The 27,210-nt window shown below is 40.7% G+C and overlaps 4 protein-coding genes across 8 annotated transcripts in view; 2 read left to right on the top strand and 2 right to left on the bottom strand.

Moving 5' to 3' along the window:
• Positions 1-2,892, top strand: part of LOC127377724 (prickle-like protein 2) — a 38,257-nt gene extending 35,365 nt beyond the window's left edge. The window contains exon 9 of the mRNA XM_051425855.1: positions 51-2,892. Within this exon, the coding sequence (XP_051281815.1) occupies positions 51-1,003 (953 nt within the window). The 3' untranslated portion in view covers positions 1,004-2,892. The remainder of the gene's footprint in view (positions 1-50) is intronic.
• Positions 2,893-3,604: 712 nt separating this feature from the next.
• LOC127377731 (periphilin-1) lies at positions 3,605-13,012 on the bottom strand. The gene is made up of 7 exons (XM_051425865.1): positions 12,654-13,012; positions 11,018-11,098; positions 10,808-10,911; positions 10,423-10,622; positions 6,957-7,015; positions 4,994-5,146; positions 3,605-4,197 (listed from the first exon to the last, which is right to left on the bottom strand). Exons 1-7 carry the CDS (start codon positions 12,690-12,692, stop codon positions 4,015-4,017), a joined length of 819 nt encoding a protein of 272 aa, XP_051281825.1. The 5' UTR covers positions 12,693-13,012; the 3' UTR covers positions 3,605-4,014.
• Positions 13,013-14,768: 1,756 nt separating this feature from the next.
• On the top strand, positions 14,769-21,761 carry LOC127377728 (receptor-type tyrosine-protein phosphatase V). Of its 4 annotated transcripts, none has more exons than XR_007887741.1 (11): positions 14,769-14,934; positions 15,449-15,544; positions 16,092-16,191; positions 16,282-16,372; positions 16,483-16,559; positions 16,669-16,803; positions 17,243-17,365; positions 17,493-17,653; positions 17,800-18,072; positions 18,777-18,838; positions 18,969-19,051. XR_007887741.1 is itself a non-coding variant. In XM_051425862.1 (11 exons), exons 2-11 carry the CDS (start codon positions 15,540-15,542, stop codon positions 19,198-19,200), a joined length of 1,122 nt encoding a protein of 373 aa, XP_051281822.1. In that variant the 5' UTR covers positions 14,776-14,934; positions 15,449-15,539; the 3' UTR covers positions 19,201-21,761. The 4 variants fall into 4 exon arrangements, 2 of the variants coding, with proteins under 2 accessions (XP_051281822.1, XP_051281821.1); XR_007887742.1 differs by having other exon boundaries at positions 18,966-19,024; XM_051425862.1 differs by having other exon boundaries at positions 14,776-14,934; positions 17,800-17,935; positions 18,969-21,761.
• Positions 19,827-27,166, bottom strand: LOC127377726 (transcriptional regulator QRICH1). 2 transcript variants are annotated; one of them, XM_051425857.1, is made up of 12 exons: positions 26,933-27,166; positions 25,883-26,171; positions 25,692-25,787; positions 25,451-25,591; positions 24,565-25,353; positions 24,277-24,454; positions 24,015-24,169; positions 23,785-23,899; positions 23,488-23,596; positions 22,519-22,667; positions 22,319-22,409; positions 19,827-21,079 (listed from the first exon to the last, which is right to left on the bottom strand). In XM_051425857.1, exons 2-12 carry the CDS (start codon positions 26,135-26,137, stop codon positions 20,893-20,895), a joined length of 2,265 nt encoding a protein of 754 aa, XP_051281817.1. In that variant the 5' UTR covers positions 26,138-26,171; positions 26,933-27,166; the 3' UTR covers positions 19,827-20,892. The 2 variants fall into 2 exon arrangements, with proteins under 2 accessions (XP_051281817.1, XP_051281818.1); XM_051425858.1 differs by having other exon boundaries at positions 24,577-25,353.
• Between the last annotated feature and the right edge of the window lie 44 nt (positions 27,167-27,210).

The raw sequence follows: 27,210 nt of genomic DNA, 5'->3' as shown, positions 1-27,210 counted from the left end.
TAATGCCAAATGATATGAAAATGTGACATGTGATTTCTGGTTTTTAACAGGTAACTCTCTGGATGGGGTCAGTAAGCGGCAGGAGCATTTATCTAGGTTTTCCATGCCCGACCTGAGTAAAGACTCAGGTGTAAATGTGTCTGAGAAGAGCAACATGGGCACCCTCAGCTCCTCAGTCCAGTTCCATAGCACAGAGTCGCTGTCCTCCTCTCGCCCCTACAACAATAACATGTACGCTCCACTGAGAGTCGGCTACCCGCTGCAGTACTGGGATGGCCCGCAGCCGCTGGGCTTCGACGGCAAAGGTCGTGTTGGGGTGATGGGCAGCAGTGGAAACCTGCGGATGCCTCCCATGAGCGACAGAATGCCACGCCGACGCATCAGCGGGCAGGAACCTGTGTCGCAGCAACAGCAGCCACAACCAAGACGCCGCAAACACCACCGTGGAAACCACGGTAATGGGCAACACCGCAGTGGCCGCCATCACAAACGCTCTCGCCGCTCCCGCTCTGATAATGCCCTGCACCTGGTGGCGGACCGGCCCACTCAAATGGTAGAGCCGCCTTACCGTCGTGTCCAGGAGGATTATGATCGCTTCCCCCCTGGTAATGCTGCTCGGGAGTTGTTTGGTCTGGAACCAGGTGGGTACAGACAGCAGCCCCACCGGCCCTGCCCCCGCACCACATCCGATCTCACCCTGCAGAATGCTGGCTGGCAACCTGTGGGGCTGGGTGGGCCATGCTGGGGCGATGGGTACATGGAGGCTGCTGACCCATGGTGCTCCAGCTGCTCCTCTTCCTCCGAGTCTGAGGGAGATGAGGGTTACTTCCTGGGTGAACCAATCCCTCGGCCTGTGCAGCTTTGCTACATCAACAACGAGGAGCTGCGCCATCGCTACAGCCCCTCTGGGATACCTGGCCATCACGTACCTCTGCACGGACCGATTCATGGCCAGTTGCACAACCGTCAGAGGAGGAAGAGCAAAAACTGCATAATTTCCTAGATTTAGAGCAAAGAGATGGTGAGGGATGAACAGGAGAGTCAAAGAGATAAGAGAGAGAGGTAAGGAGATGGTTAAAGCAACAGAGAGGTGGAACAGAGGGAGTGGGAAGGTGAGAGTGAGACAGTTGACAGTGAGAGTGAATAGAGAGAGAGAGAGAGAGAGTGTGTGTGTGTGTGTGTGTGTGTGTGTGTGTGTGTGTGTGTGAGAATGTGTGTTGGGGTTGAAGAGCGAAACGGCCTATTTTTTGTGCTTGTGAGCTTACACAACTCTACACTGGGTAGTGTTTGTGTACACCTACACAGAATGATCTAATCATAAGAGGAAGCTCAGCTGGCTTACACAACAGAAATGTTTACAATGATAAGAGATCAACTCCTATGATGGTACCAGGAAGCACGGATGAATTTGACTACTAAATATACTGTGGTCAAGGTAAATAACATGATGTATGTGTGTGTCTGTGCGTGTATCCATGTTACGGAGAGATCGAACAATTCCTTTACAGTTTGGAAAGGGAAGAAAAACTGGTCAAACTGCAGTGATTTGACTGTTGATGTCGCAGCTCAGTGATCCAAGCACTGGGCAGTAAAACTTATTCTATGTGGACAAACCCGAAATTGTGTTGGGATAGTGAAAGTTACGTGCTAGATTCCAAGCTATGTCATTGTTTACCTCAGTGGAATCCAAATGCTGCTGGAATATAGTGTTGGCTCGCTAGCCCTGTTATCACCTTGTACAAATAGTCTGTTGAACTTTGTGCTCTACATAGCCAGCTCTCCATGCTTTAACAAGGACGGAGAGCCAGACAGCCTCTGCTCCTTGACCATTCAGGCACAGTAACGTCAGGTATGGTCCCGTTTTATCTTCTGCAACATGCTTTGTTTTTTGAGAGTTACCTATAGATGATTAACAATAATACTACTAATAATAATGCCAACAATACTAATAATAATGCAAATAATAATTATGATAATATTAAAGAACAATACCTGTTAAATGTATATATAGTAATAAACATAATAAAGTAATAGATGTAGTAATGTAAATGTTATGTACATATGGTCTTAAATATTTATATATTTTGTAACTAAAGAATCATTATTTGTATAACATGATGTAGAGATAGGGAGACTTGCATGTTGATTTGTTGTTGTTGTCTCATACTGAAAATAAAGTGTACTTCAATGAACGACCAGCAAGTTGTATCTATAAGTTGTACTGAGATCTGTAGTTGGTTGTAACTAACATGTGATTGGTCCGCTTGAGTGAGACATTAGCGGTGCCCTAGAGTCATACTTTTCAGAAGAAGTCACCATTATTTTGTACACTTTAGACCTTTTGACTTGTGATAACAAGAAAAGCACAAGTGAAACAAATTTCATTAACAATGGCTCAGTTCCATAAAGTTTTTCCAGTAAGTCAGCATGCACAATTCCTGGACCCTGGAACTGGCTCACCTAAATGGAATGCAGTCGTTTTTAATTTGATCAATAACACCTGTGCTTTTCCTGCAATTACAGGCCAAAATGCACCAGGGAAATGGAGGAGCTGCTCATAAGTTCAAAAACACTAACCACAAAGTACAACTGAGGCTGATGGGAAAGTCATTAGTTTTTCAGGCATTCGGTCACAAACCAATTGGACAAATTAAAAGTTTTGGCCCGATGACAGAGCTCGAAGAACAGTAATGGGATAACCAAAGTTATTAGGATACATCCTCTAGGAACCATGAGTATCTGTGCCAATTTCCATTGCAATCCATCAGTAGTAGTTGAGATATTTCAGTCTGAACCAAAGGGGTGGAACGAGAGGCTGTCAGACCAACATTATCATCCCTAGAGCCATGCCACTAGTATGGATAAGAATATGTATTAAATCTTTGAAAAACATTTTGTATTCTCTTTTGTGAAGTTTAATTGTTGGTGGCTTTCCAAGTCGCAGTTCGATTGACATCTGTTGGAGCACATTTTGTATAATTTCCTGGTGAAGAATGTTGATTTTTTCTTTTCTTTTTTTCTGTATACTAATGGTAAAAAAACAAACAATATACTTACAGTTTATAGCACATACTGTATACAACTAGCATATAGCATGGAATTGGGACACCGGTGATCAAACTAGAGCCTGACAGATACTGGATTTTTTACTGGGTCAGTACTAATGATAATATCTGATGTTTGAGATTGATCAGATTCATGGTCAAATCTGAGGCAGCAGAGACCACGATAACCCAACTTTTAGTCCCTAGTATGATTCAAGCTCCAAAAACCTACAATTCCCATAATGCTGCTGGATAGCATTATTCATTATTTTTCATCATCCATGTCTTAGAGGAGGACTCCTCATGATGAGTAAACTTCATGTATTGTAGTGGAGTGCCCCTTTAAGACCTGTGACCAACATTTATATTATCAATATTATGATAAGCCGATATCTACCATGCTTCTGTATCAGTCAGGCTTTAGCTCAAACATAGAAATAAATCTGCAGCATTTCCTCTTTGTACTCAGAACAATGTGTGACCTACTCACCTACTGACCCATTAATGTATTTCCTGCTATGACTTCATTTTTCTTGCCCGGGAATAAGTCACTGAAAATATTTTAACCACATGATGTTTAATATGCTGTATACAAAATTAAATTATTGGAAAGCAAGTGATCATAAATTAAGCACGTTAGTCGGATGTAAAAATACATTTTCAACCTCTTCAGAACATCACATACAACCAGTGTATTTTGGCATCATCATCATCATCACATTCTCAAAATTATAAGCAATATGAAATTTCCAAATCACAGTCAAAGTTTTCTTTCATTTTTCCACCAGTGAGGAGGGGGAACTTTGTCCAGGCAGCAGGCAAGAAAGTATTAATAAGAGCTTATTACTTCTACTAGCAAATACAAAAAACAAACACAAAAGCAGTGTTCAATCACCTGAAATAAAATTCTCCTACACCCTTACCAGTGGGATCAGTGTTAGGAAGACAGGCTTGATGAGTGTGTGTCTGATTAGTGAGACAGCTCCCTGGAGTCATAGTCCTCTATAAATTTCTCCATGGCCTCCACGCAGCGCTTGCCGATGTCCCTGAGGTTCTCCTGCAGCGACGCCTGAATGGGACGTTCCAGCGACTGATCCTTTTCTATGAGCATCTTTGCCACAAGGCCAAACATTTCACATTCCTGATAGTACACCTGTAAGACACACACACCCATGGTTTTAGGACAAATGCTCCGAAAGTGAAGAGTGAGGCAGGGCAGGAAAACAGATAAACAGGGAGGGAAATGAGAGAGGACAACAAATGAGCTGAGTGGTCTCGTCATGCGTTTCTAATTACCATTGAATGGATTAACAATCCATGGAAGCGCTCACATGCAAACTGGTCAGTATTGTGTGTGCGTGTATACAGAGTTTTGTGGACATTTTTGCATAAGCTACATGTTTCCAGCTTTCTTGCAATGACTCTAAAATCCTGCAACCATGGAGATATGAAAAGCAAGAGGCCATCTTTTCCGTCAAGTGGGTGGACACATACACTCATACACTCTTTCACACAAACATCGAGCCGATGAGCAGAGCCTCATGTGACGTCTGTCACATTGAAGACGGCATTAAAGCACGTGTTGGAGCCTCCTGTGATACAGGTGAGCCACAATAAACAGCCTCACTTTGCATTTTTGATCACTTAGAAAAACTAAAAGAATAACACCATTGATCACATCAAACAATGAATAAGACCTTCTTTGTCAGGCTCTGCAACGTGAAGAAAATGACACCCCTGTTGCCTGAGGCTCAGCATTTCAAAATTAATGTTTATACTACAGAAATCAAATCTTTTTTTCTTGTCTCATGTCTCCCAGCGGTTTCCAAGATCTTTCCTGTCACTCTTTCTCTAATCCCAGCTTCTTTTATCTCTCCTCTTCCTCTGTCTGCTTATGACTAACCCTTCTCCCAAGGTGTGAGTGTGTTTGTGTAATGACACTCCTCTACCTCATCTATCTCTCTCCTCTTCTGCTGGATGGCTCTGTCTCGTGCCACCGTCTGGCTCGCAGCTGAAGGGAGCTCCCTGTCTCTGCTTCGTTCTTTGCTTTTGGTCCCCCTGTGATCTCTCTCCCTGCTTTGATTCCTGTCGTTCTGACAAACCTGCAAAAAGAAAAAGGGGACAAAAGTTGCATTGACACTTGGCCAAAAACATGCATTGCACACATTGATAATGACTGAGCCGCTAATGACCAAAAGATGACTAAAGTGAAGTTCCACATGTCAACTTGTAACACTGAGGCAAGTGAATTATAAATGCAGAATTTGTTCTGACTGCATATGTATTCAATGGCAAAACAGGTATATATGTCTGTTTTGCCATTGAATATTTATATATAAAGAAGATGGAAAAGGGTTGTTAGGTAACAAAAGTAAAATTGGTATTACTTCCTAATAAGTAATGAATTAAATATAATTGTTTAATGGTTTATAAATTATTTGTTAATGATTTAGAGTTTAGGTAGCTCATCAGAATAAACAGAATAAATAAATCAGAATAAAAGTTATTTTGCCATCAATGCAGCACTAGCAACTCTCATTAAAGCTGCTATAATCAGTGTTTTTAGATAACAAAGGATCAAATGTGTACATGTAATGTGAAAGGGATCACTTATGGTAACAAATTCAGAGAATTATCACTCGACAGCAGTTCCTCTCAGCGCATTTAAGCATCTTTAGGCACACTGTTTTGACTCTACAGCCCACAATTTTACTGTTTTGGTTTGTTTTGTTGTGTTGTTTCCATATCCAACAGCAGCTTTCAACATAAAAGCTTTAAAAACCCACTTTACACTACCTCCCCAGAACCAAAAAGGAGACAATTAGCAACGAGTTGGTGAACATCGAGGAGCATTTAGCAGCTTAAAGAGCCAGATATTTAACTCAGGAACTGGTGGAGACCAAAAACAGAGCTAAAAGGGGAGTGAATATTGGGGGTACATTCATCAGGTGGTCAGAAACACACCTCAAAATGAATTATAATGCTGTTGTATCTGCTGGATGTGTAAATAGGCAACTGTTTGTTTGTTCATTTTCACATTCTGGGCTACTGTAGAAACATGGCAGTTGAACATGGTGGATCCAAAGAAGAGGACCCGCTCCCTCTGTAGATAAAAACGACTCATTACTGTTGTTTTCACAGACATTACTGTAGTGCAGCATCAGGAAATATTAATGACTAACATGCTAAGATACTTTAGCTGTTGTCAGTGTTAGTCCTTGTATTAAAAGTTAATCACACAGATTTTACCTTTAGGCATTATTAAAAAGCCTATGTTATCACCAGCTACAGTCCCATTTAGTAACACAACACTGATTGGAACAGTGAAAATCTTGAAATAATAAATTCTTTGATTCCTCCTCCTCTTCACTTTAACTTCACTGCAGCACTGACCAGCAATGATTCATCATGTGCTGCTCTGCTCCTTGTGTTTAGGTCAGCCAAGAAATTTATGCGACCATGTGATTTCAGCATTTCCTGCAGCACCTGGGCTGTTTGCATTATAGATAAGACGGTCTCTGCTATGAGCTCATATTTAATGAACCAAAACACCCTGTACAATGTATGAAACGTACAAATAACATCAATCAATAGACGAATGGATGAAAATAATCCGTAGTTGCAGACCTTCTTGCTACCCTGTTTTCTCAAGTTGTATATATGACATGAAATTTCCTTCCAATCACTTTCATCTTCAAATGTATTTATATGCCCATAAGGATAAAATTCAAAAATTTCAAACAAAACACATTACAATAACAACATTCAGTTTAAAAAAAATACATTTATATTTTGATAGTATATTAGGTCATTTTCAAGGAATTGGTGGGCAGCTATATTTTTTCACATTTCGTAAGAAAATTGTAAACCAGAAGGGGAGAAGCAGAGCAGGTTTTCTGCTTGTGAACTTACAATGAACTGCACGTCCTTGTCTCTGCTGGAGGTGGACCTTGGTAAGAAAGCCCTAGTAGCTGGAAAACAGACAAACCACACAGTCAACACAACAACATAAAAAGAGAATTTGTGTCTACCTGAAACACAATTATATATATTAGAGGGCCTTTGTTCTTTGTTTACCAAACCTATAGGTACCTACAGTTATTTATGAGCGTATCTTTAGGTCACCACTCATGTTTAAAGCTTCCTAATCATTCTCTCTGTCTCTTCAACCTCCTGTTAGACAAATTAAGTATCAGCATCAAAAATCAAAAGATCTTTAAGCAGAATCTGCTGATATGTGGGAATTGTGCCTTGTTATGTTGTACTGCAGTATGTGAAGCAATAGTTTTGTTATGGCTCATTATATACTGCTGGCTAGTCTCTCTCTCTCTCTCTCTCTCACTCTCACTCTCATATACACACAAATCCGCGATGAGTCACCATCATCGCACCATCACTCAGGCACACAAAAAACCTGTTCCACACTCACACATACACAAACACACACCTCCACAGTGCTGCAGTGTGCGCACACATACAGTGCCTGAGTGCAAGAGAAGATAAAAACATACAGTACCAACAGCTCAGTCGTTAAAAACAACATAGCTACCACTTTATTCCAGGAAAGGATCAACAAAAACATGGGACTTCAGTTAGTGTTAAAACCAAGGAAACACAATCGTAACAAATTTTAAACCCCTCTTGTTTACTTCTAGACTCTTCCCACTGACAAATGATGAGGTAATTCTCAAGCATCTACGAGATCTACCTGCAACTAAACACACAGTTGAGACATACTGAGACATATAATGTATAATGGCTGGACTACTATCAATTCATTGCTAAGAGCATTGACATAATCCATGTGTGTTGAGTCCAGGAAGAGCTTCTTAGTGATTAGTATTATGTAACACTGGTTTGTTGCTACCAGAGTGTGACTACCTATCCACCACCAGATACCACGATGAGCAAATGCCCTCCAAATATTTGTATTGAAAAGTGTTCATGAAAATGTGCACGTGTGTCACTGCTTGCTTATACTGCCACCCAATGGTCATTGAATAAAGTGCATGAAGATACTGTATAGATTGTAAAGTATATTATTTAAATTAACAGTATATGTATGTGTAAATTAAATTAAATACATTATAATGTTTGATTTTTGTTGGGACTGTGTAAAGGGGTTATTTGTTTATGTTGTTTGTGGTGTTCTATTAAACTGTAGTGTACTGTGTATGTGCTTCTAGGTTGACCAGGTGTCCCACTTTATGTGGAACTGGACAGCATTTTTATCCCTTGTCCCCCGTCCCACGTCCCACATACTGAGACGATGTCCTACATTTTGACTGACTCTAGTTTTTAAAACTCAAATCACTGTAGGACAGACACTTTTTCTAAAATCTGTTTTTAGTGGCTGGCATCACAAGCTATGCAGAATTAGGCGGAATATGATGGAATGTACCAAAGAAAAAGGAAGTGCTACTTCTAACTGGGTGAGGCTGATGGAAGGCGACTATTGCATATGACCTGCGAAACTTCAGCTTCCTTTTATGCTTACTATATTTATGCATAGCGTATCAATGCATAGCCTATTGTGTGCTACTTAATCACCCAGAGGGAAAAGACAGAAATGTTTATTTTTTAGGTTAAATAGACATATCAAAAGTTTAGACTACCTCCCAAAATGGGTAATGTGTCTGACATTGTCCCACACAAACATACTCTTTGTCCCACATTTGGTTTGTTAGGATCTGGTCACTTTATGTGCTTCTGTGATTGCGTCTAACATGGACGTGTGTGAGAGAGGCTGAGTCTGTTTTCCTGTTTATTCATTTATACCTATACTGTGTTTTGCATGGAGAAGCTTAAAATAAACTCCCTGCTTAATAAGAACCCAAAGAGTCAAAAAAAAGTGTAACAAGGGGGTCATGTGTCAGATAATTATTATTTAGCTTCCGGTTGTCTCTGGTGGTGGTCTGGTAATATGTTACTCCCATAATAGCTTTCACAAGAGTTTTTATGCATGCATAATAGTAGTCAGACATAGTCTATTACTTGTCCAGTCTGCATAATATAAAGCAACTCTTACCTATCATAATTACTATTACATTTCCATACTTATTCATATGAATATGAATGAAATATGTTTTGCTTTTTATAGTCATGAACCAAAGGTATGTACAGAAGATATATGAATGAATGAAAGATGAAAGATATTTTTATCTTGCAGTTTTTTTTTTTTCTTGAAACAGACATTTTTCACAGCAGACATTTTGACATGTCACAGTGAGAAAAGCACAAGCTGGTGCTATGGTGTTGTGACACCAGCACTTTCAAAGAAACATGGTTCCACACTTTTTCCTTAGATAGTCACTGACGAAATTAAACTAAAATAAAAAACAGTACTTCAGAGAGACTTGCCCATACATGAAAACCAATAGGTCAAGTTGATCAACACTGATTCAGCGGGCATCCAGCCAATCACAGCCATTTGGCCAAATCACCAGGTCAGGAAGAGTAGACAAAGTATTCAGAAATGGGGCTGAAATAGGCTGCCCTAGTTCTTGTGCTCCCTCAATCATCCCAAACTCAAGCCAGCTGGCCAAAAAACTTAATTCAAGCTAATGGTAGCTGACATTATTTAGTTACCCCAAATAAGTCCACCCACATTTCAACTGAGGCCTTAGTTACAGTTTCATTTTCATTTCAGCAGATGAACAGTTTTAGGTTCCTGTCATGGTTATCTCACATCTCCACACTGGTTAAGAAAGCACAGAAACAACTGTATTTCTTAAGGAAACTTAAGAACAAACTGGCATTGGATGTGCATAGCCCAGGACAGGAGGACTCTCCACCCCTGAATAAAGGTTTTACAAATAACATTAACGATGGAATTCAGCCATCATTTATTTCATTATTTACACCTGTGCTTCACCTACTGTGACATGTCAAAACCCTGCAGTGAAATAACCTGTATATGTGGTCCTCCATCGCTTTGGAGCCTATAATATACTCACAGTTTTAATGTTCCTTTTAATTGAAACTATTCTTTAATAACATTACTGAATTCACTACATTAAAACTGTGATGGCCTCATTTGAACTTTCATCAGCGCTCGCTTTTGACCCCTGCAGTGTAAATCCAGTCAGACATAAACACTTTTGTTTCACCCAGGCAGGGCACTGTTAGCCCCACGCTTCATGCAGCCCACATCATCTTTGGTTTACAGCTTTAAAGTGGCTTATTTAAAGTATTACAAATTTGTAATAGATAGTAAATGTATCTAATTGCATGCCCTTGTGCATAAGAAATGATGTAATATCCCTGCTGTCTGTAATACTGTAAAATATTCCACTGATCTCTTCATAGATACATGAAGTGGTGTGTGTATTATTATTGGGTTTTACAGACTTTTGCTGCAGACATACAGTAAACGTACGGTTTTGTTTAGAGGGTGAACTCCCATCAGTGCTCTCCCTCTGCTCGTACCGCTCCTTCTCCTTCTCTCGGTCCCTCTCCCTCAGTGCGATGTGGTTAAGTTTAGGCTGGAAATGATCTCGCCGGTGGAAGTAACCCCGGGGCTGGAAGTGGTGGTACCTCTGTTTGCTAAAGCCAGGTTTGTAGAATGAGTGGTCATCCCTTGGAAATCCACACCATTCGAGAGGGGGAAAAAAAGCTTTTTAAGAGCAGCCAGAATCACCCTCAACCCCATTATCAATATTTTGCAGGCAGCTCAGTAAAAAATGTTGCTATCATACAGAAAAAGAACAGACTGTAAGAAAAAACAAATACAGTGCTCCTCATTCCAAAGCTTTTAATCTTACCGAGGTCTGTAGAATCGCCCTCCGAACTTGGGTTTGTAGGAACTGGATGACCATGACCTCGGCCTGGATGGACTTCGCACTCTTCTAAACGCCCGCTTGTCATCCTTAATTGACATGGGTAAACCAATTTGTTACACAGTGGTACTTGGCAAAGACAGCAGAACAATTGTATAGTAATTTTGAGACATGATATCTGAGAACAGAGAGTACCTGAGGGGGAGACGCAGTGCTTTCAGCGGGCCTCTTGTCAGCGGACTCATCACTGTGTTCCCTGTGCCGCAAAACGGAGCCCTGAAGAGAGAAAGCACCATATTATTCAGAGTTAATATGGTGTTACAGTATAGGCACTATGGTTTAGTATTACAGCTGAAACAATTAGTTGATTAGAAAATTAATTGGTAATAATCTTTCTAATTTTTCAAGGAAAAATTACCAACATTCCCATGTTACCAAATGTGAGAATTTGATTAATAGATATTTAAAAAATATTGGATATATTTATCAAGAATGAAAAAAATACTAGTTGCAGTAGGTTTCTTGTTGTTGATGTTTTTAGTGCTTGGAAGTATAAGATGATCACACTGTACATTGCCAGTGTTGGGGAAGCTACTTTGAAAGCACAGCTTTAGCTGCCAATTGCTTCACACTTGAAGAAGCTGAACTACAGCAAAGCTACCCACGAGGAAATCAAATTGCAGATGGATGTGAAATATAATACAAAAAAGTCACATACCAGAAAAAAATTCCAGTCAATTGAGTTTATTGCAAAAAGCGCCGACTTGTTCACATATTGTACATAAACTGAAAAAATAAAATGCCCCATTATTCATGGTAAAGTGCAGGAATGTTACCTTTGGTTTTCTATACAACATCAATCAGTGCCTTCCAGAAACTAAAGTCTAGGTGGGACTATTGCACCAAGCAGGATTACTCAGTTGGACAGTTAACTCTGGACATTTGTTAATAAATAGCAATACAAAATACTACTTATACTATAATAATAATACTATAATGACACCTATGCCTTCACAGCAGTCAGGATGAAAGGAAAAGGGTACAGGGGCTGGTCAAAGGTGTTCCAATATTGAAAGAGAAACTATGGTAAAACCTATATTATTATTAAGTAATTGAATCACGATGCAGATATGAATGTAGCTGAACTACCAGCATACTACTGCAAAATGTTGTTAAACTACTAGTTTAATTACACGTAGTTCATTCCTCCCCAACACTGTACACTGGGGCCTTAAATATAGTGTTAAACCAAGGATTGGGAAATCTAATTTCCATCTGCTTGAGCATGAGGAGAGTAATTTATTCTTACACAAGATAACAATGGAGGAGAGGTATAGATACCTGTTTCCAAAAATAGTCTCGCACTCACCTTTTCTGTCATTATGCAGTCTGGTGTGAGTCATTATTATGTTTCTATAACATGTCTCTCTCTCTCTGTGTGTGTGTGTGTGTGTGTGTGTGTGTGTGTGTGTGTGTGTGTGTGTGTGTGTGTGTGTGTGTGTGTGTGTGTGTGTGTGTGACAGGCTACTCAGTACTGCCCTCATGTGCTTAACATTACACTTTTTTTTTTTTATTTAAATCTCCTGTAGTGTACTTTAATATACTCTGTTATCATATCTATGATGAGATAAGTACAGTTGTTGTTGGTGTCCTGTCCTGGAGCTTTTGTTAATGATTCAGCGGGTTTCAAATAAAATGGTATATCTGGTCAAGGGGAGGCGGGGTAGGGGGGTGAGGGCAAGTCACGTGACTAGCAACAGTACATGAATACACTTGAGACAACTGTCAGTATTATGATAGCTCTTCACTCCCAGGAATTTTTTTTTTTTACCTTGCTTTGAGGTGTGTCCTGTGGCGGTGTATGGTCCATGTCTGTGTGTCTGCAGCGTTGTTTAAAGCTGTGTGAAGGACACGCAGACTTTTTTATTTTTTCTCTCGAGCCCAACAGACCAGGAAGCGCGTGCCACCGCTCAAATTACTGTCCACGGTAACGTTACATCTGGAAAGTGAAATCTTTACATGTCTGTCTCCCCTCGCAGACTTTTAAGTTAAAACGTTTGGAGTCGAATATCTCACGATGTGGACAAACAAATGTGCGCCTACTCTGGTCTCCGCAGGAAAATAACGAAAGATACTTTTACTTCCTTTTTCTACAGCCACCCAATCAGATCAGCCTGCGGTCATATAAACGCTTATCGAAACGAAAACTTTCCGGAAAGCGCGCAGACGCAGTGGACCACACGGACACCTGTTTACACCTTTAATTTAAAGTCCGACTACTTGTTGTCCTGTGAGTGTGGTAAACCCAACGATGGCGCACTTTAACGACCATAAAACATGTTTATTGCAAAGTTTGACAATTGATCAGTGGCGCAATGTAACTAAATACATTTATTCTATAAGTACTGCACTTAAATACAAATTTGAGGAAGGGAGTCTTTTCTTTCATGTGTTTCATATGTGTTTCTCATGGGACAGCGATGCTAAAAACATAATGATCTCATATTAATCATTTTTCACGATTTTACTGCATAATAAATACTTTTGATGCTTTAAGCTGTACTATATATATATATATATATATATATATATATATATATATATATATATATATATATATATATGTATACTTAAAATAAATATGACTTTACTTGTAGTGGAGTATATTAATAATACTTCTTCCAACAGTACCTACTGTTACCCCAAATAGTATGATTTAGACATTGCTTGTTAAACTCTGTAGTCCTACACCACACACTTTTCAGATAACAACAGAGAGGAGAGTTATTCCTGTTTCTATAGACGGTCAACCTCGTATTTTTACCATAATAGTCGCCTGTGAGTGAAATAAAACTTGTTATTGTATTACTCAGTGTCTTCAAGGACATCCTGAAGGTTCTATTGTTGCCAAACTGTAATAAATTATACTTCTGTTTTTTTTTTTTTTAAAGTCTTACCCACAGGGCTTTTTTATACAAATATGATTCAAATCTGAGCTATGAATAACACTGCAGAGAATTTCCTTATTGTAATAGATGATGTTTCAGGACTTGTGCTCAAAAGTTCTTGTGTCCAGCTCACATGGACTGGTAAGACAGCAAAATAGTGTTGCAGGGACATTATTTTCATCCATATAAGATTACAATGCAACCAAAGAATTTTGTCTTCTGTCCCAGGCGTGACAAATTGGTCTTAAATGATCATATAATGAACCATAAAACATGAAATGAACTTCATTCTCTTCCAAATAAGTGTACCACAAACAAACATAAACAGATATATTTCCTTGTACAGCAGGAAAAACTTGCAATGCGCTTCATGAATATTACCCTGTAACCAGTTTACAGAATGTCCTTGCAAAATTGTCCCAGTTAAAGAATGTTCCTCATAAACTGCAATTCAGACATGTTTAAAAGTCTGTTCTCACAATTATGTCTGACATTGGGTCCCATTCCATGTCACCACTTATGCACACAATAATTTAATTTACAAGATTAAAGCAACACCACAGGGATCTGAAAAAAGCCTAAAGAACTGTAAAGTAAGGTCACAATAAACTCACTGACAAGACTGGCCTTTAATCAAAGTGCTAAAAGTGCCGATCGTTTAGGGTATGTAAAGTGTTTCAACTCTGAAACATTCATTTATAGGACAACAGACATTTCTGATGCAACATGTTAATGCATAATGATACAATGTCATTACATGTGTTTCAAAGAAATAAGATAAATATGTGTTAAACCAGACACAAATGTCTTAAGTGTGAATTATGAACTCCAGTCTCACATTTCAATTGCAGTAATGCTCAGGTCTGACCTGAATACCACAACAAGTAAGGATATTTTGTTCTAGGAAAGACACGGTGAGTACAAAGAATAGGTGAAGCCGTGACATCCCAGAGCTTTAATGTTGCTCACTCCACCCACTGTCTCCACCCATTACACCTCCTCCTCCTCCCTAGAGAGAGAGAGAGAGAGAGAGAGAGAGAGAGACTGGGCGAGAGAGAGAGAGGTATGATTAAAACCAGACAACTTAAGAGCAGTGTTGTCCTTTACTCTTTCTCTTCAGCTTGTGGCAGACTTAAATCATTCAACAGAGGCCTGTTTGGAAAGGTAATCCCGAAACCAATGTAATACTAAAGCTCTCTTTCCTTCTGCCGTTGTTGCAATGTTTGGGGTTGAGAACTTGTTGGAGCAGGTTTTCTTTCTTGTCGGGTCAGTTTTACTAATTGTCCTGTTTGAATGTTGGGCTGTTCTTGTTACGTAAGAATTTGTACTATAATGTGGCTGTTGGAAGAAAGGTATAGTTAGACTGGTATGGACAATTGTCTTGGTTTAATTCAGTAAACCCTCAGGGCATGAACAAGTACAAACCTATTAATGAGAGCAACTTCTACATGTGTCATTTTCTCTCATTTGCACAGTTGTGTGGTGTATTTTCCTGGTGTCACATACCTCTTTTTAAAAATCCTTTTTAACAATTAGGGGGAGGGGAAGACAAGAGGTGGACACATTGTTATCAGCTTCTCAGTTTCAGTTTGCTTCATCATTTCTCCATTGATTTATTGATTTTAATTAATAAGTTTACTTTATGAGAAAGGATTTTTTTATATATCATTTTTCCCAGCATCAGCAGTGAAATTATCCTGTCATCAATCAACACCTTGAGTCCCAGCTAAACTGATATTTAAAGTACGAGGCTGGCCACAAGAAAAGACATGAGGTAAGAACAAACTTCCATGTAGCATCCTGAGAATATGCTTTGGCTGATAGTGGTCTATATTTTTGAAACTGTCAACAAATCCCATGAAAAGACCAAATTAGTTTGTCTCTCTGTATCCTGTCTGTGGCACTCAGCCCTACGTTCATGACTGAAGCTATAAATCTTTGTTGAAACTGAATGTTTTGCCAGTTTATGAGAACAAAAACTAATGTAGTCTAATACAACAACCTTAAGAGGTGTTGGTTCAACTGTACAGTTATTTTGCAGGATGTAGTTTGTTACTCAAACTTGAGTAAAGAGTGCATTTATTGAGGACTCAGCTGACCATTTGGTGCATTACTGAGTATTTATGATGCAAGATGGTGAATGTAGGATCAACTCAAAGTAAATATAGACCCCTGGGTCATTGTAATGGAGGAATCAGTCAGCCAGTGTAACAATATGGTTCTTTAATAGGCTATATCAAGCTTTGGCTACACTTATCCTTTTTGTCTCTGTGCATCTATGGTCTTAAAATGGTTGAATGTAAAACAGTCATGTTTTACAGGGTTCAAGCTGTCTCTAGAGCGCAAATTCTAGAAGAGTTTCGTTTCCGATGCCTGGAACTTGCAGCCAATGACAACAGAGGCTTTAAACAGGAGTTTGAGGTATGATTTAAAGTTGAACTTTTGGATTAGATTTCTGATTTATGAAGCTATAAATTTTAGTCATGTGTACTAATGTCTGGTTCTGGGAAGGAGCTCAATGATGTTGGCAAAGACCTCCCGACGAGAGCGGGGGACTTGGAGGCCAACAGAGAAAAGAACAGATACCCCTACATATTGCCATGTAAGTGCAAAGCTTACCATACTAGAGCAGATTACAGCTCAAAAACTATATGTGGCAATGCATGACTTTTATTTGTCTGCTTTCTATTTTCTGACCACATCTGGTTATAGATGACCACTGTCGAGTGAGGCTGTCCATTCAAAACTCCCATCCACACACTGACTACATCAACGCAAATTTTGTGCCTGTAAGAACTCTTTATTTTGTCTGTCATTACTCTGTCTACTTGCTTTACCACCTGTCCGTCTGTCTCCACACCTGTCTGCATCTATTAATGACTGTGTGTCTGTACTCAGGGGGGAGGATCAGAAAGAGACTTCATCTGCACCCAGGGTCCTTTGCACCACACCATGGCCGACTTCTGGAGGATGGTGTGGGAGCAAAACATCAGGATAATCGTCATGGTGACAGCTCTGAGACACAAGGGCATAGTGAGAAAGACACATTGACTTTGTGTGTCTGTGCTGGTGTGTGTGTGTGTGTGTGTGTGTGTGTGTGTGTGTGTGTGTGTGTGTGTGTGTGTGTGCCTGTTGCATGCTCATCTCTATTGAGCTTTGTTTGTTCTAATGACATATTTGTCCTTATTTAAAAGGAACTGATGAACATTTTGGGGAAATACTCACTTTAGATGAGGAGATTGAAGTCTTTCCACTCTCATGTCTGTATGCTAAATAGAATGAGGCTATAGAGTGTTGCAGATGTCAGCATGTCAAACACAGAGATTTATATTCTCACTAGTCTGCCTTTACAGCCTTGTTGTGTACTCGTGCAAACTATTCTAACTCAAACTTTCCACATACTGTACATAATATGAGGACATTCCTCACGTCCTTAAATATCTGACCTTGTCCCTTATTTCTATGTGTGCAGGTGCTGTGTGACAAGTATTGGCCTCTGGAACGAGGGACAGTTTATCACGGACTGATCCAAGTGACGACAGTGACCCGTAAACAAGGTCCAGATTATTTTATCACCACCATTAACCTCAGACAGGTGAGCCAAAGACACATCGTTGGTACCTTCAAACTGCTGTTGACTTCTATGTGCACTGACCGCACCAGTAATCAATCAAAGAAGAAGAAGCCCTGGCTCGGATTAAAGGAAAGTCTTTGTGTTTCAGAGAGATTGCCCAACAGACAGGATAATCACACACTACTACTACCCTTCCTGGCCGGATCGGGGCGTCCCTAAAAACGTATCCTCACTCTGTGCCTTCACTGAGCATGTGCGGCAGAATTTAGAAGCCATTCCTCGCCTGGGGCCGGCTGTGGTGCACTGCAGGTCTGACCTTCAGCCCATCACCCTCTCCTTCTGGAAACACATTACTTGCTTATGTTAAAAAAAAAGTGCCCCTTTCAGTATAAACAGAGTTATTAGATAGCGCATGAGACAGAGTTTAAAGTCAATCCTCTGTTTTTGTGTTTCAGTGCAGGTGTTGGGCGGTCAGGGACATTTGTGGCATTGTTGTGGCTGATGCAGCTGTGCGTGAGGGGCATCCGGCCTGATATCCGGGCTGCTGTGGAGGATCTGCGGTTACATCGAATGTGGATGGTCCAGAATCTGGTTAGTCCAGTACTGACACTCACCTGCAGTAGTGGAAGAACTATCAAAAATAGATTTGATTTCGGCCTTCAAGATCACTGTCATGACTGTCAGTGAAGATTCATAACTCAACTGAAATGAGTTGTTACCAGAATGATGTGAGTTGATTTAAGCTGTTAAATTTCTGGCAATTTGAGGCAATAATGACAAATATCAGGAGAAGATTGAGATTTATTAAATGAGCTCAAAGATCCCTGCAATGTTCAGATTCGGTTCTCATTATCTTGTGATATCAAAGCTAGTTTTCTTAAGATAACAAAATAATTGCCTTGTGATTTCGAGATAACGGCCTTAAAAAAAAAGTGCAAGCACAGCCGTTAGGCATGCTAAGCTAATTGGCTGGAAGTAGACTTATATTTAACGATTATATTGACGATTATAAGAGTTGTATCGTATTCTCATCTTAAAAAGGAATCAAAGTATTATCTAAAATGTCAAACTATTTCTTGGATGTACTGTATAACAATGCACCAAAACATGCTCATCATAAGCTAATTTAATCATAGAATATTTTCCTTTGAAATATAGTAAAGACGCAAGTAGAAAGTAGTACTCAAGGAGTACAATACCCCATAATCATTATTTAATAACTGTGTTTTCTACCACTGCTTGGCATACTATTACTGCAATTAATATTGAGTTAAATTTACCATATACCTCTTTGGACAGTAGTATTAAGTGTATTTAAATACATACCTGTATGAATCTGTCATCTCATCACATAAACACTGTGCGCTTTACTGTCTGATATGAATAAGATGAAGCATCCTAATTACCTGCTCATTCTACTGTGTGTATTCAGGAGCAGTACATGTTTGTTCATCAGTGTCTGCTACATTGGCTCAGTGGAGGAACCTCAGCATGGTGAGAATACAGAAATAAACTCCCAATGAGCACCAACACACATCAAATTCAATTTCAGCACAGGCAGCATATTATTATTCATTGTAAAGTATGATGACATTTTAATTAGGCGTCTTCTCTGTCCCAGCAGCCAACAAACTCAGGGAGCCAGTTCAGATATTAACCACCACATTCAGGATCGACCCCACAGCTCCTCAGCACGGGGGAACCGAGCAGGGAGGAGGAGACATCACCATAATCGACAGACACCTCCGTCAGACCAACAACAAAACACATTGCAGCAGATTTTACACCCTGGGAACCTATTGAGGAGGATTCTGCCTTCCTCATCGATGTTTAATTCAGGCTCACACACCTCCTGAGCTCAAATACTATAAAGCCGATAATACAAAAAACAAGCAAGACACTGCTGGTGGGTAGTAAAAAAAAAAAAAAAAAAAAGCCCTCATACAGCACCTGAGAAGGAAGGGGAATAACTGTAGAAATAATGCAGTGTATGCTGTATGACAACAGGCCCTGCAGGCAGAAAACTGGCCTGACAACATGCAAATAAGTGCTGGTTTAAAAAAAATAAAAAAAAACAGACGCAGCAGTTTGTATTGTTGCCATAAAGGAATATTAAGGAAAGAACCAGCTGTTCAGGTCAAACCTGTTCCTCTACTGTGGATTACTTAGTGTGAGATTCATAAGAACAATGATGACGCTGCCACCTGTGCGTGCAGACAGTGCTAGGGGTAATACTTAGAACCCTGTTAATCCAAAATGTTGACAGTGTACTACCAAATATGTTTGGACAATTCATTGTTTCTTTACCCTTTGTGTGCCTCCATTACTGATGAAGTGATGTTGTGGGATGACTTTTATTTAGGGTTTTCTTTTTTGAAAAAATCATTGTGCATCATTTTATATCACACAATGCAGTCAGTACTTAAGGATGCATGTGCAGAATTGATAGCAGACTTGCTAGAAAGGCAGACACATGGTATAGTGGCTGTACAAAAAAGGTCATGTTTCAAAAACACACAGGCACTGCCATTCTCCTTAGATGACTGAAACCCATTACAGTACATGAAGGAGCTATGAGTATTATACATTATAGAACATTAAGGGCTAACCCACTTTTTTTTTTTTTTAAAGAGTCTTTCATCTGTCATGTAATAAACATGTATGATACAATAGATCCCTCTCCAGGTGAGTTTTGGGGTTGGTGATGGACAGAAGAGAGTAAGGAGGATCCAGCAGCAATCAGCATCCTTCGCCCTCCGTCTGTAAGTGCTAGTGGCTGCGGGCTGAGTGGCGACACTGTATTGCAATAATGTCTATGTCCTGATGCGATTCGTTTGCTGCTGAGCTAGTCCAACAGAGGGTGCTACAGCCCAAGCAGCATCCACCAACAAGCGAGTAGTCTCCAGAGTTAGGGGTGTTTCCAAGTGCACTCAGCTCAGGAACAGACGAGAGTGAAATACAAAGAAAGAGGGAGAATTCACACAACTTGAAAAATTTGCTTTTAGCCTATGTTTGGCTACTTAATGCAGTCTTAATACCAGTGAGGTATTCACTGTGAGACTTAACCAAGGCAGATAGAGCAATGAAGAGGGATGTCTATGAAAAGCAGCATAGCACAGGCCAACCCCAGTGAAAATATATATGAAATATATTACAGATTAAAAGAAAAACGGGAAAGAAAATTAACAATTGTTCCAGACTATTGGTAAGGAGAACCAACAGTTAAAATAACATTTAAATTAGAGTTCAGGTCCAATAAAAAGATTAGACACTACATCCTTTGGCCAAACAAAAAGAATAAAAACACGTGGTAAGGTTGAGAGATTGCCTCAGTAAGACAAATAATTATCTGTATCGGTTGTATGTGTATGTACAGTCCTTGTGTGTAAGATATGCTGACACATAATGAATATAAACATATACATGCCACCCTTAAAGACCACAAGAGGGTGTGAGAGAATAGAAAACTACTGATAATGAGCAATCAAAAGGCTGGGTGAAGAGAAAGAGGAAGAGTCTAGTCCATTTATTGTTCTCCTTCGGTCCAACTAGTGCACGCCCTCTGACATGTTAATGGCTTCCTGGATTTCGCGGACGACGAGGATGCGGGCAAGCATCTGCTCCAGCTGTTCTTTTGGGATTGGTTGAGTCGAGTACCAGATGGGGCTGTTCGGAGCCACCACGGGCTCTGGTGTCAGGTAGAAGGTGTCATTGCGACCTTTAGCGCTCTGCGGACTGACAGAGACACACAGTGTGAGCACGTTGTTAGGGTACACAGTAACAGATACAGTTCTAGCCTTCCTCAGCATACAATACAATTTAATTAAATTCTCTTTTTCTGCAACTAAGGGGGAGGATTAGTGGATGGTGTGCTTTCATATTAAATGTCTCTGCCATTTAATGCCTGAGTGAACAATATTGAACTTAAAGGAAAATTCAGTATATCTTTTTATTTTATTTTTAAAACCAGGCTTAGTCTTCTTGTGTAGAGCATTGTTTCCTCAGGGCTGCAACAATTATTTTTTATTAAGGATACATCTGTGGGTTATATTCCCTGTTTATCATTCAAAAGCAGCAAGTTTTCACAATGGAAAATAACTAATGAATGTCTAGCATTTTTAAAACAAAAACTAAATTAAGACCATGGTGCTTATAAAAAAAAGTGCAGTTGTGTTTACTTCATATGAGCAAATTCTTGCACTTTTGTAAGCACTGCAAGTTGGTGCGGTGTAGTATTATGTACTGTTTATTTCTGTATTGTTTTTCCTTCTGCCTGTGTCTACAACATTGCCTATACCATCACTGATGTTGGGTACCTGCCAATTGTAGACTAAATATATTAAATATGATTATGTTCAATTTTGTGCCAACACTGCAAATTTCCCTTTGGGATAACAAAATAAATTAAAATCACTCACTTTGTAGCATCTATTTTTTATAGTAGCCTTCTCCCTTTTCACAAGTTGTGAAGGCTGCTGACATTTTTATAAACAACAAAAGGCCAAAAGAAGTTAGTTGCCTTTGTTCCTGGGCATATAAGGAGGCAGAAAAACATAAAAATCATTCACCGTTTTAGAGAGGAGAGTTATACAGTATCCACGTTTTTGTCAGTTACCTAGCAACAGTCTTTTCACAAGTTGAATCACTTGAACACTGAGTGCAGCATGTACTCCACATCCCATGTCAATAACATAAACACAAGCGTTTTATTAGGTAGCAGCAGCAGCACCTCAAAAGAGAAACTCTTTGACACTCAACATGAACTGATAAACCTAACCCTGGCCTGAGAGAAAAACACTACATGGTAGCACAAAGAAGCATTTTTACCAGTTGTTTTCTGACAAAGTATACAGTTACATAAATATATGCAATGTTTTATTAAATAAAAACCATGCAAACATGTTGCACAGTCCTGATGAAATGTATTTCCACTTTAACTGATATCCCTTGTCACCTTAGGGCTGTATTATTTACCATTTGAAGAGGTAGAAATCGTAGAGCTTGATGGGGCATCGCAGAGGGTTCTCTGGGTCCTCCAGCTGCTCTGAGTACATGTCATCTGTGACTGAACAAGAAAAACATAGAAACAATATAAAAACATATATATATTTTCGCTTAAAATAGGGTTTTCTCTCGGCACGACAGCACAAATTCAATTCATGTTGCACTTGTACCTTTCTGTCCTATGAACCTCTCTGTTGACTTTAGGTATCGGATGCTGGTGCTCTTGTCTTTGGGGTTGTTGGGACTCTTCCTGGTGTGTCTCAGCACCTTGGAAAAGGCCACTTTTAGATGCTGATCCACTGTCTTCAGGTGAAAATACCTGTTAAAAAGGTATACAGTGTATAAATTGACTGATTTGGTCAGTGCGTGTTGAATAGTAGCCATACGGGGGCAGAGGGTAGATAAAGAATAACGACAGCAGTGTCTATTTGTTTTTGCAGGTTTTAACAACTTTTTTTTATTTTTTTATTTTTTTTAAGACCAATATGAAAGCAATCAAAGACCTATTTCACATTCACACAAACAAAAAAAGTATGAAGAATATAAAAGGAAAATAAGAGTCTTTCAAAAGTAATAATTTACAAGATTTCGATGCAGAGTTGCAGTGGAAAGACAGACACGTGCTTTGGTTTAATCTGAAGCACAATGATTGGGTGAGGGAAGACCGGCTAATTTAAAACCGGTTGCTTTCACCTCAATCGAGTGAAATCCCGTAGGCATTTTCACTGGTGTAACTGGAAAATTGGGCATCGATGTATGAATGTGGAAGACTGAGTGAGCAGCTGTTTGTGATAGTCTTTGCCATCACTGTTTGAATGTGTGTGAATGGGTGAATGTGGCATGTAGTGTAAAAGCGCTTTGAGTGGCCAGAAGACTAGGAAGACGCTGAACAAGCACAGTCCATTTACCATTTAACTTCATAATCCAATCATATTTGAGACCTGTCGAATCGAAGACTTTTTAAAGCCCTAAAATTAGGACCTTTGTCTTTTGCTGATACCTAGTGGGTCAGGATTCTATTGTAGATGAGTATTTGTGTACAGAGTTATACAACGGAAAATATTACTAGGTTTCAATTAAGCACCATAGTAGTAAACTATAGAAGTAAACATTGCATGAGGGAAAATGGAGCCACTCACTTGGTGTTGAAGAACATTAGAGTTGTGAGCAGCGTCGAGGGAGAATGAGCTCCCAGCTGTTTACATTCCCACAACATCTCCTCTGTCACATGGCTGGGGATAACATAACCTGGTAGAGGAGGTAAAGTGCAGATTATAAAGACCTGGCAGTTTATAATATCAGGCAAGCAACATAACGTGGTAGGTTTGTTTATTCATTATTGCACCATTTATTTGAGAAAATCAGTTGATAAAACATGAAGTTGATTACAGAGGAACACACACTGCAAGTTTGGAAAACAACTTTTGTCAACTCACCTAGTGGATGAATAGATGGTCTCCATGGCTCTAAGATCTGGTGCAGACTGTGAGCGAAGCGAGTGTAGTACTGATCTGAGAAAACGTCATCCACACGACCATTATCAAACAGATACTGCAGGGGAAAATTGTAGGAAACAAAGATGCACTCAAACAGCCTTTCCACATCAAAATCGACGCAACAGATGTTGAACGAAGAATCTGTGTGTTTGTGGGCATAGTGAACTTACTTTTTGTATGCACAGAAATACATAGTAGAGAACATCAGCCTCATAGGACTCGCCTTCCAGCCCCCGAGCCTCTGTTGTCATCAAAGAGAGACCCATGCAGAGCTCTGCTACTGCACATGACACCAAGTCCTCCTGAAAACGTAGCGCCTGGCGTCCTAAAACAAAAAGAGATTGGGTTGATAGATGAAAACAGAAAAGAGTCAATGGCAAACACATATAGTGTTTTGTTGTATATAAATAAACATTATGTATATGCACTTACGGCCAATTGGGGCCAGTTTATTTCTGTCTGATTTGTCCATTTCTGCATTTTTCCGCTGAGCCCAAAGCCGCCACACGTCTAGCCCCTCCTCTGGCTTCAGAGTGGCAGGCAGCAGCAGCTCCTGCACCTGCACTTGCTGATGGCCTTGGCCATCCACCTCAGCTACCACTGTCTGACCCTGCATAGACACAAACACACAAACACTGTTAGCATGTAATAAAAAAAAAAAAAACATGTCTGTATGAATATCTGGCTACGATAAAAAAAAAGAAGAGAAAAGCTCAACACCTGTGTAAGTACCTGTAGCTGTTGGGCGTCCTGCCCTGACAGCCCCTGTGTGTGCAGCACCTGCTGCTGTGGATCCCAAATTAGAGACTGTGTAGCGTTGGAGTAGCCCTGCACTGCCACTGGGATGTGGATGTTTCCATTCATCAGCTGGGCAGGGAACAGTGTGTTTGCGGATAGCGTGTGCACCACTTCTTCTTGGCCTCCCATTCCCCCAGAGCTTGTTATGCTGGAAACAGCCTGTGCTGTCTGACTTTGACTGGCAGGGATTTTCAGCTTGTCATTGTCAACAGTAACTTGTGTTGGCATTGTAGTCATTGTTGTAGTGTTTGTCCCTGCAACCTGCACTGTTCCATAAGCCTCCTGGGGGATGGCAATGTGTGTGACCTGCTCACGGCCTCCGGAACCAGCGGGAGCAGAATAGACAGGGATTGTCCAGGTCTCCCCTGTGGGACTGGTGATAGTGCCTGTAGCACTGTAAAGGTGGGAGCTGTCCACAGTTAGGAGGTCTGGCCGCAGGGACACGTAACTTTGCTGCTGCCCCTGTCCCTGAGGGATAGCGAGGACTGTGGCTACTTGCTGACCAGGCAGGGCATAGGACACAGTGATGGGCATGTCAACCTTACGCTTCTTGGCTGGCTGGAGGACACCTGCACCCTGAGATGTGGCAACGGTGGTTCCCAGTACCCTCCTCTCAGCATTGTCCTGCTGCTGGGTGGGAGAGAGGGCCCCCACTGTCTGGATTTGGATCTGTTGTCCTCCTGCAACAGCTGCCACCAACTGGGCTTGCAGCTAAAACACATGGGAGGCAGATGATAACTGGTAACTAAATTTAAACTCTGGCTGATGACAAAATTTGCAATTCTGCCATGATGATGTCCATGTGTACCTGTTGGTGCTGCTCCTCCGTGAGTTCCCCAGGCTGAATTAGCTGTGCTGTAGTCACCCCTTGAAGCTGTTGATGGGAACCAGAGGGCACTTGGAGGACCTGACCCAGCATCTGACCTTGCTGCTGGCCCTGGATCTGCACCTGAAAATAGAGATTTAGAGATATAAAGAGAAATTTAGTGGACTGAGGATTAAATTGAACAGGTTATATTATTAAAAACACAACACAAAAAGGTACAAACCTGCACTATCTGTTGCTCTGTATTTTGTTGTACAGACTGCTGCTGAGACGTGGACTCCTGTATCTGTTGCTGCTGTGGCTGGACCTGCACCTGAACCTGCATCAGAAGACAGCATCTGTCAGAAAGCTTCATTTTAAAGACAGAGCTTCTAAAGAGGTTTTGCTATGTGACCATTTAGTGCGTAGATTTACCGGACAAGCCAGTTCCAACAATGACCCTGCCACTTCTGTGCTGTCCGTGTAGATACAGTTAGACTCTTGTTGGTAGACCATAGTGGTGGTGGTAGTCGTAGTATCTCCACTTTGCTGGCTGAACTCCTGCAGGGCATCTGGACCCTTACTTGCCAAGGACTCCAGGAACTCCTTCATGCGATGCTGAGGGATGCTCCGAGCCTTCTGCCTCACAAGCTCCTCGTAGGAGCCTGTACCATCCAGGGAGTTATTCATTGCTGCTGACAGTGTCTTCTTCTATAGCGGGGATCTGAGGAAAGGTGCGATTCATTTAGGATTGGCTGTATAGGTACATGCTTTATTTATGTCAACAAAGAATGGCCATGGATCACATTCCAGTAACCCTGTCAAAACTGCTAACATTAAAACTCTTATGAATTACTCTTATTGAAAAAGCAAGAAGACGGCGACATGGTTGTGAAGGAACAATTAAAAAGAGAAAAACGCTGCGCTGACATCAGTTAAAAAGCTACAGTGTTTACAAACGGACCTACAGATCACTGACCAGTGGCAAACACAGACAGACGGATGATAATAGGAAAGGGTTAATTCTAGCTGAGTGTCTACGAGCAGGGACAAAAGCGCGGCCACTTTCCAAATCCGATGCAGTATTCAAAGCAGCGATGGAAACTGCTGCATAATGGTGGGGGAAAAATGCAAGTTCCACAAATCAATTAAGTTACTATTGTGAGCATGGAGCAACGACAGCCCATCTAACAGCTGATTACACAACGAGCTAGGTTGCAGCCAGGTGAACAGGCTAACTAGCCGCGTGTTGTTTGCAAATAAGAGCCTGTCACAGTGGTGTTTTGGCAAAGTGTACGGAGGCGATCAGGTGCCAGAACAACAACACAGCGGCTACGTAGCAGGCGGTACATCAACAGAAAGCAGCGGAAAGTGGGGCAGCTCTCCTGTCGCTAACGTTACACCGACTTGCTAGCTGGATTTTTTTTTTTTTTTTCCTGTTATCTCCAAAGCTAGCAGGCTACTGTTAGCATGCGCGTTAGCTACCTCTCTTCCTCAACCGGGCCGAGGCTCGAGTCGCCCACAACCGTTTCTCTACCCTCGAAACGTCGCTCCTCTTCCAGCGAGCAGGGAAGCGAGGTGCTTCTGACGTTTTTCTGTGGCTGGTTTACTCTTTGTTTTTCCTGGTTTTCGTTAGATGGCTAGCTCTATTTTTTCCTTTTCTAAACCACTCATATTTCGCTGGGCGCCATCTTACAACACTACCTACAGACCAATAGGCGAGCGATTTGTAACTCTGTCCAGCTGTCGCGGTATTTCCACCG

The sequence above is a fragment of the Dicentrarchus labrax genome, unplaced genomic scaffold, assembly GCF_905237075.1.
Source record: "Dicentrarchus labrax unplaced genomic scaffold, dlabrax2021, whole genome shotgun sequence".
NCBI lineage: Eukaryota > Metazoa > Chordata > Actinopteri > Moronidae > Dicentrarchus > Dicentrarchus labrax.
The sequence above is the reverse complement of the archived record's forward strand: the minus strand, read 5'-3'. Positions and strand labels throughout refer to the sequence as shown.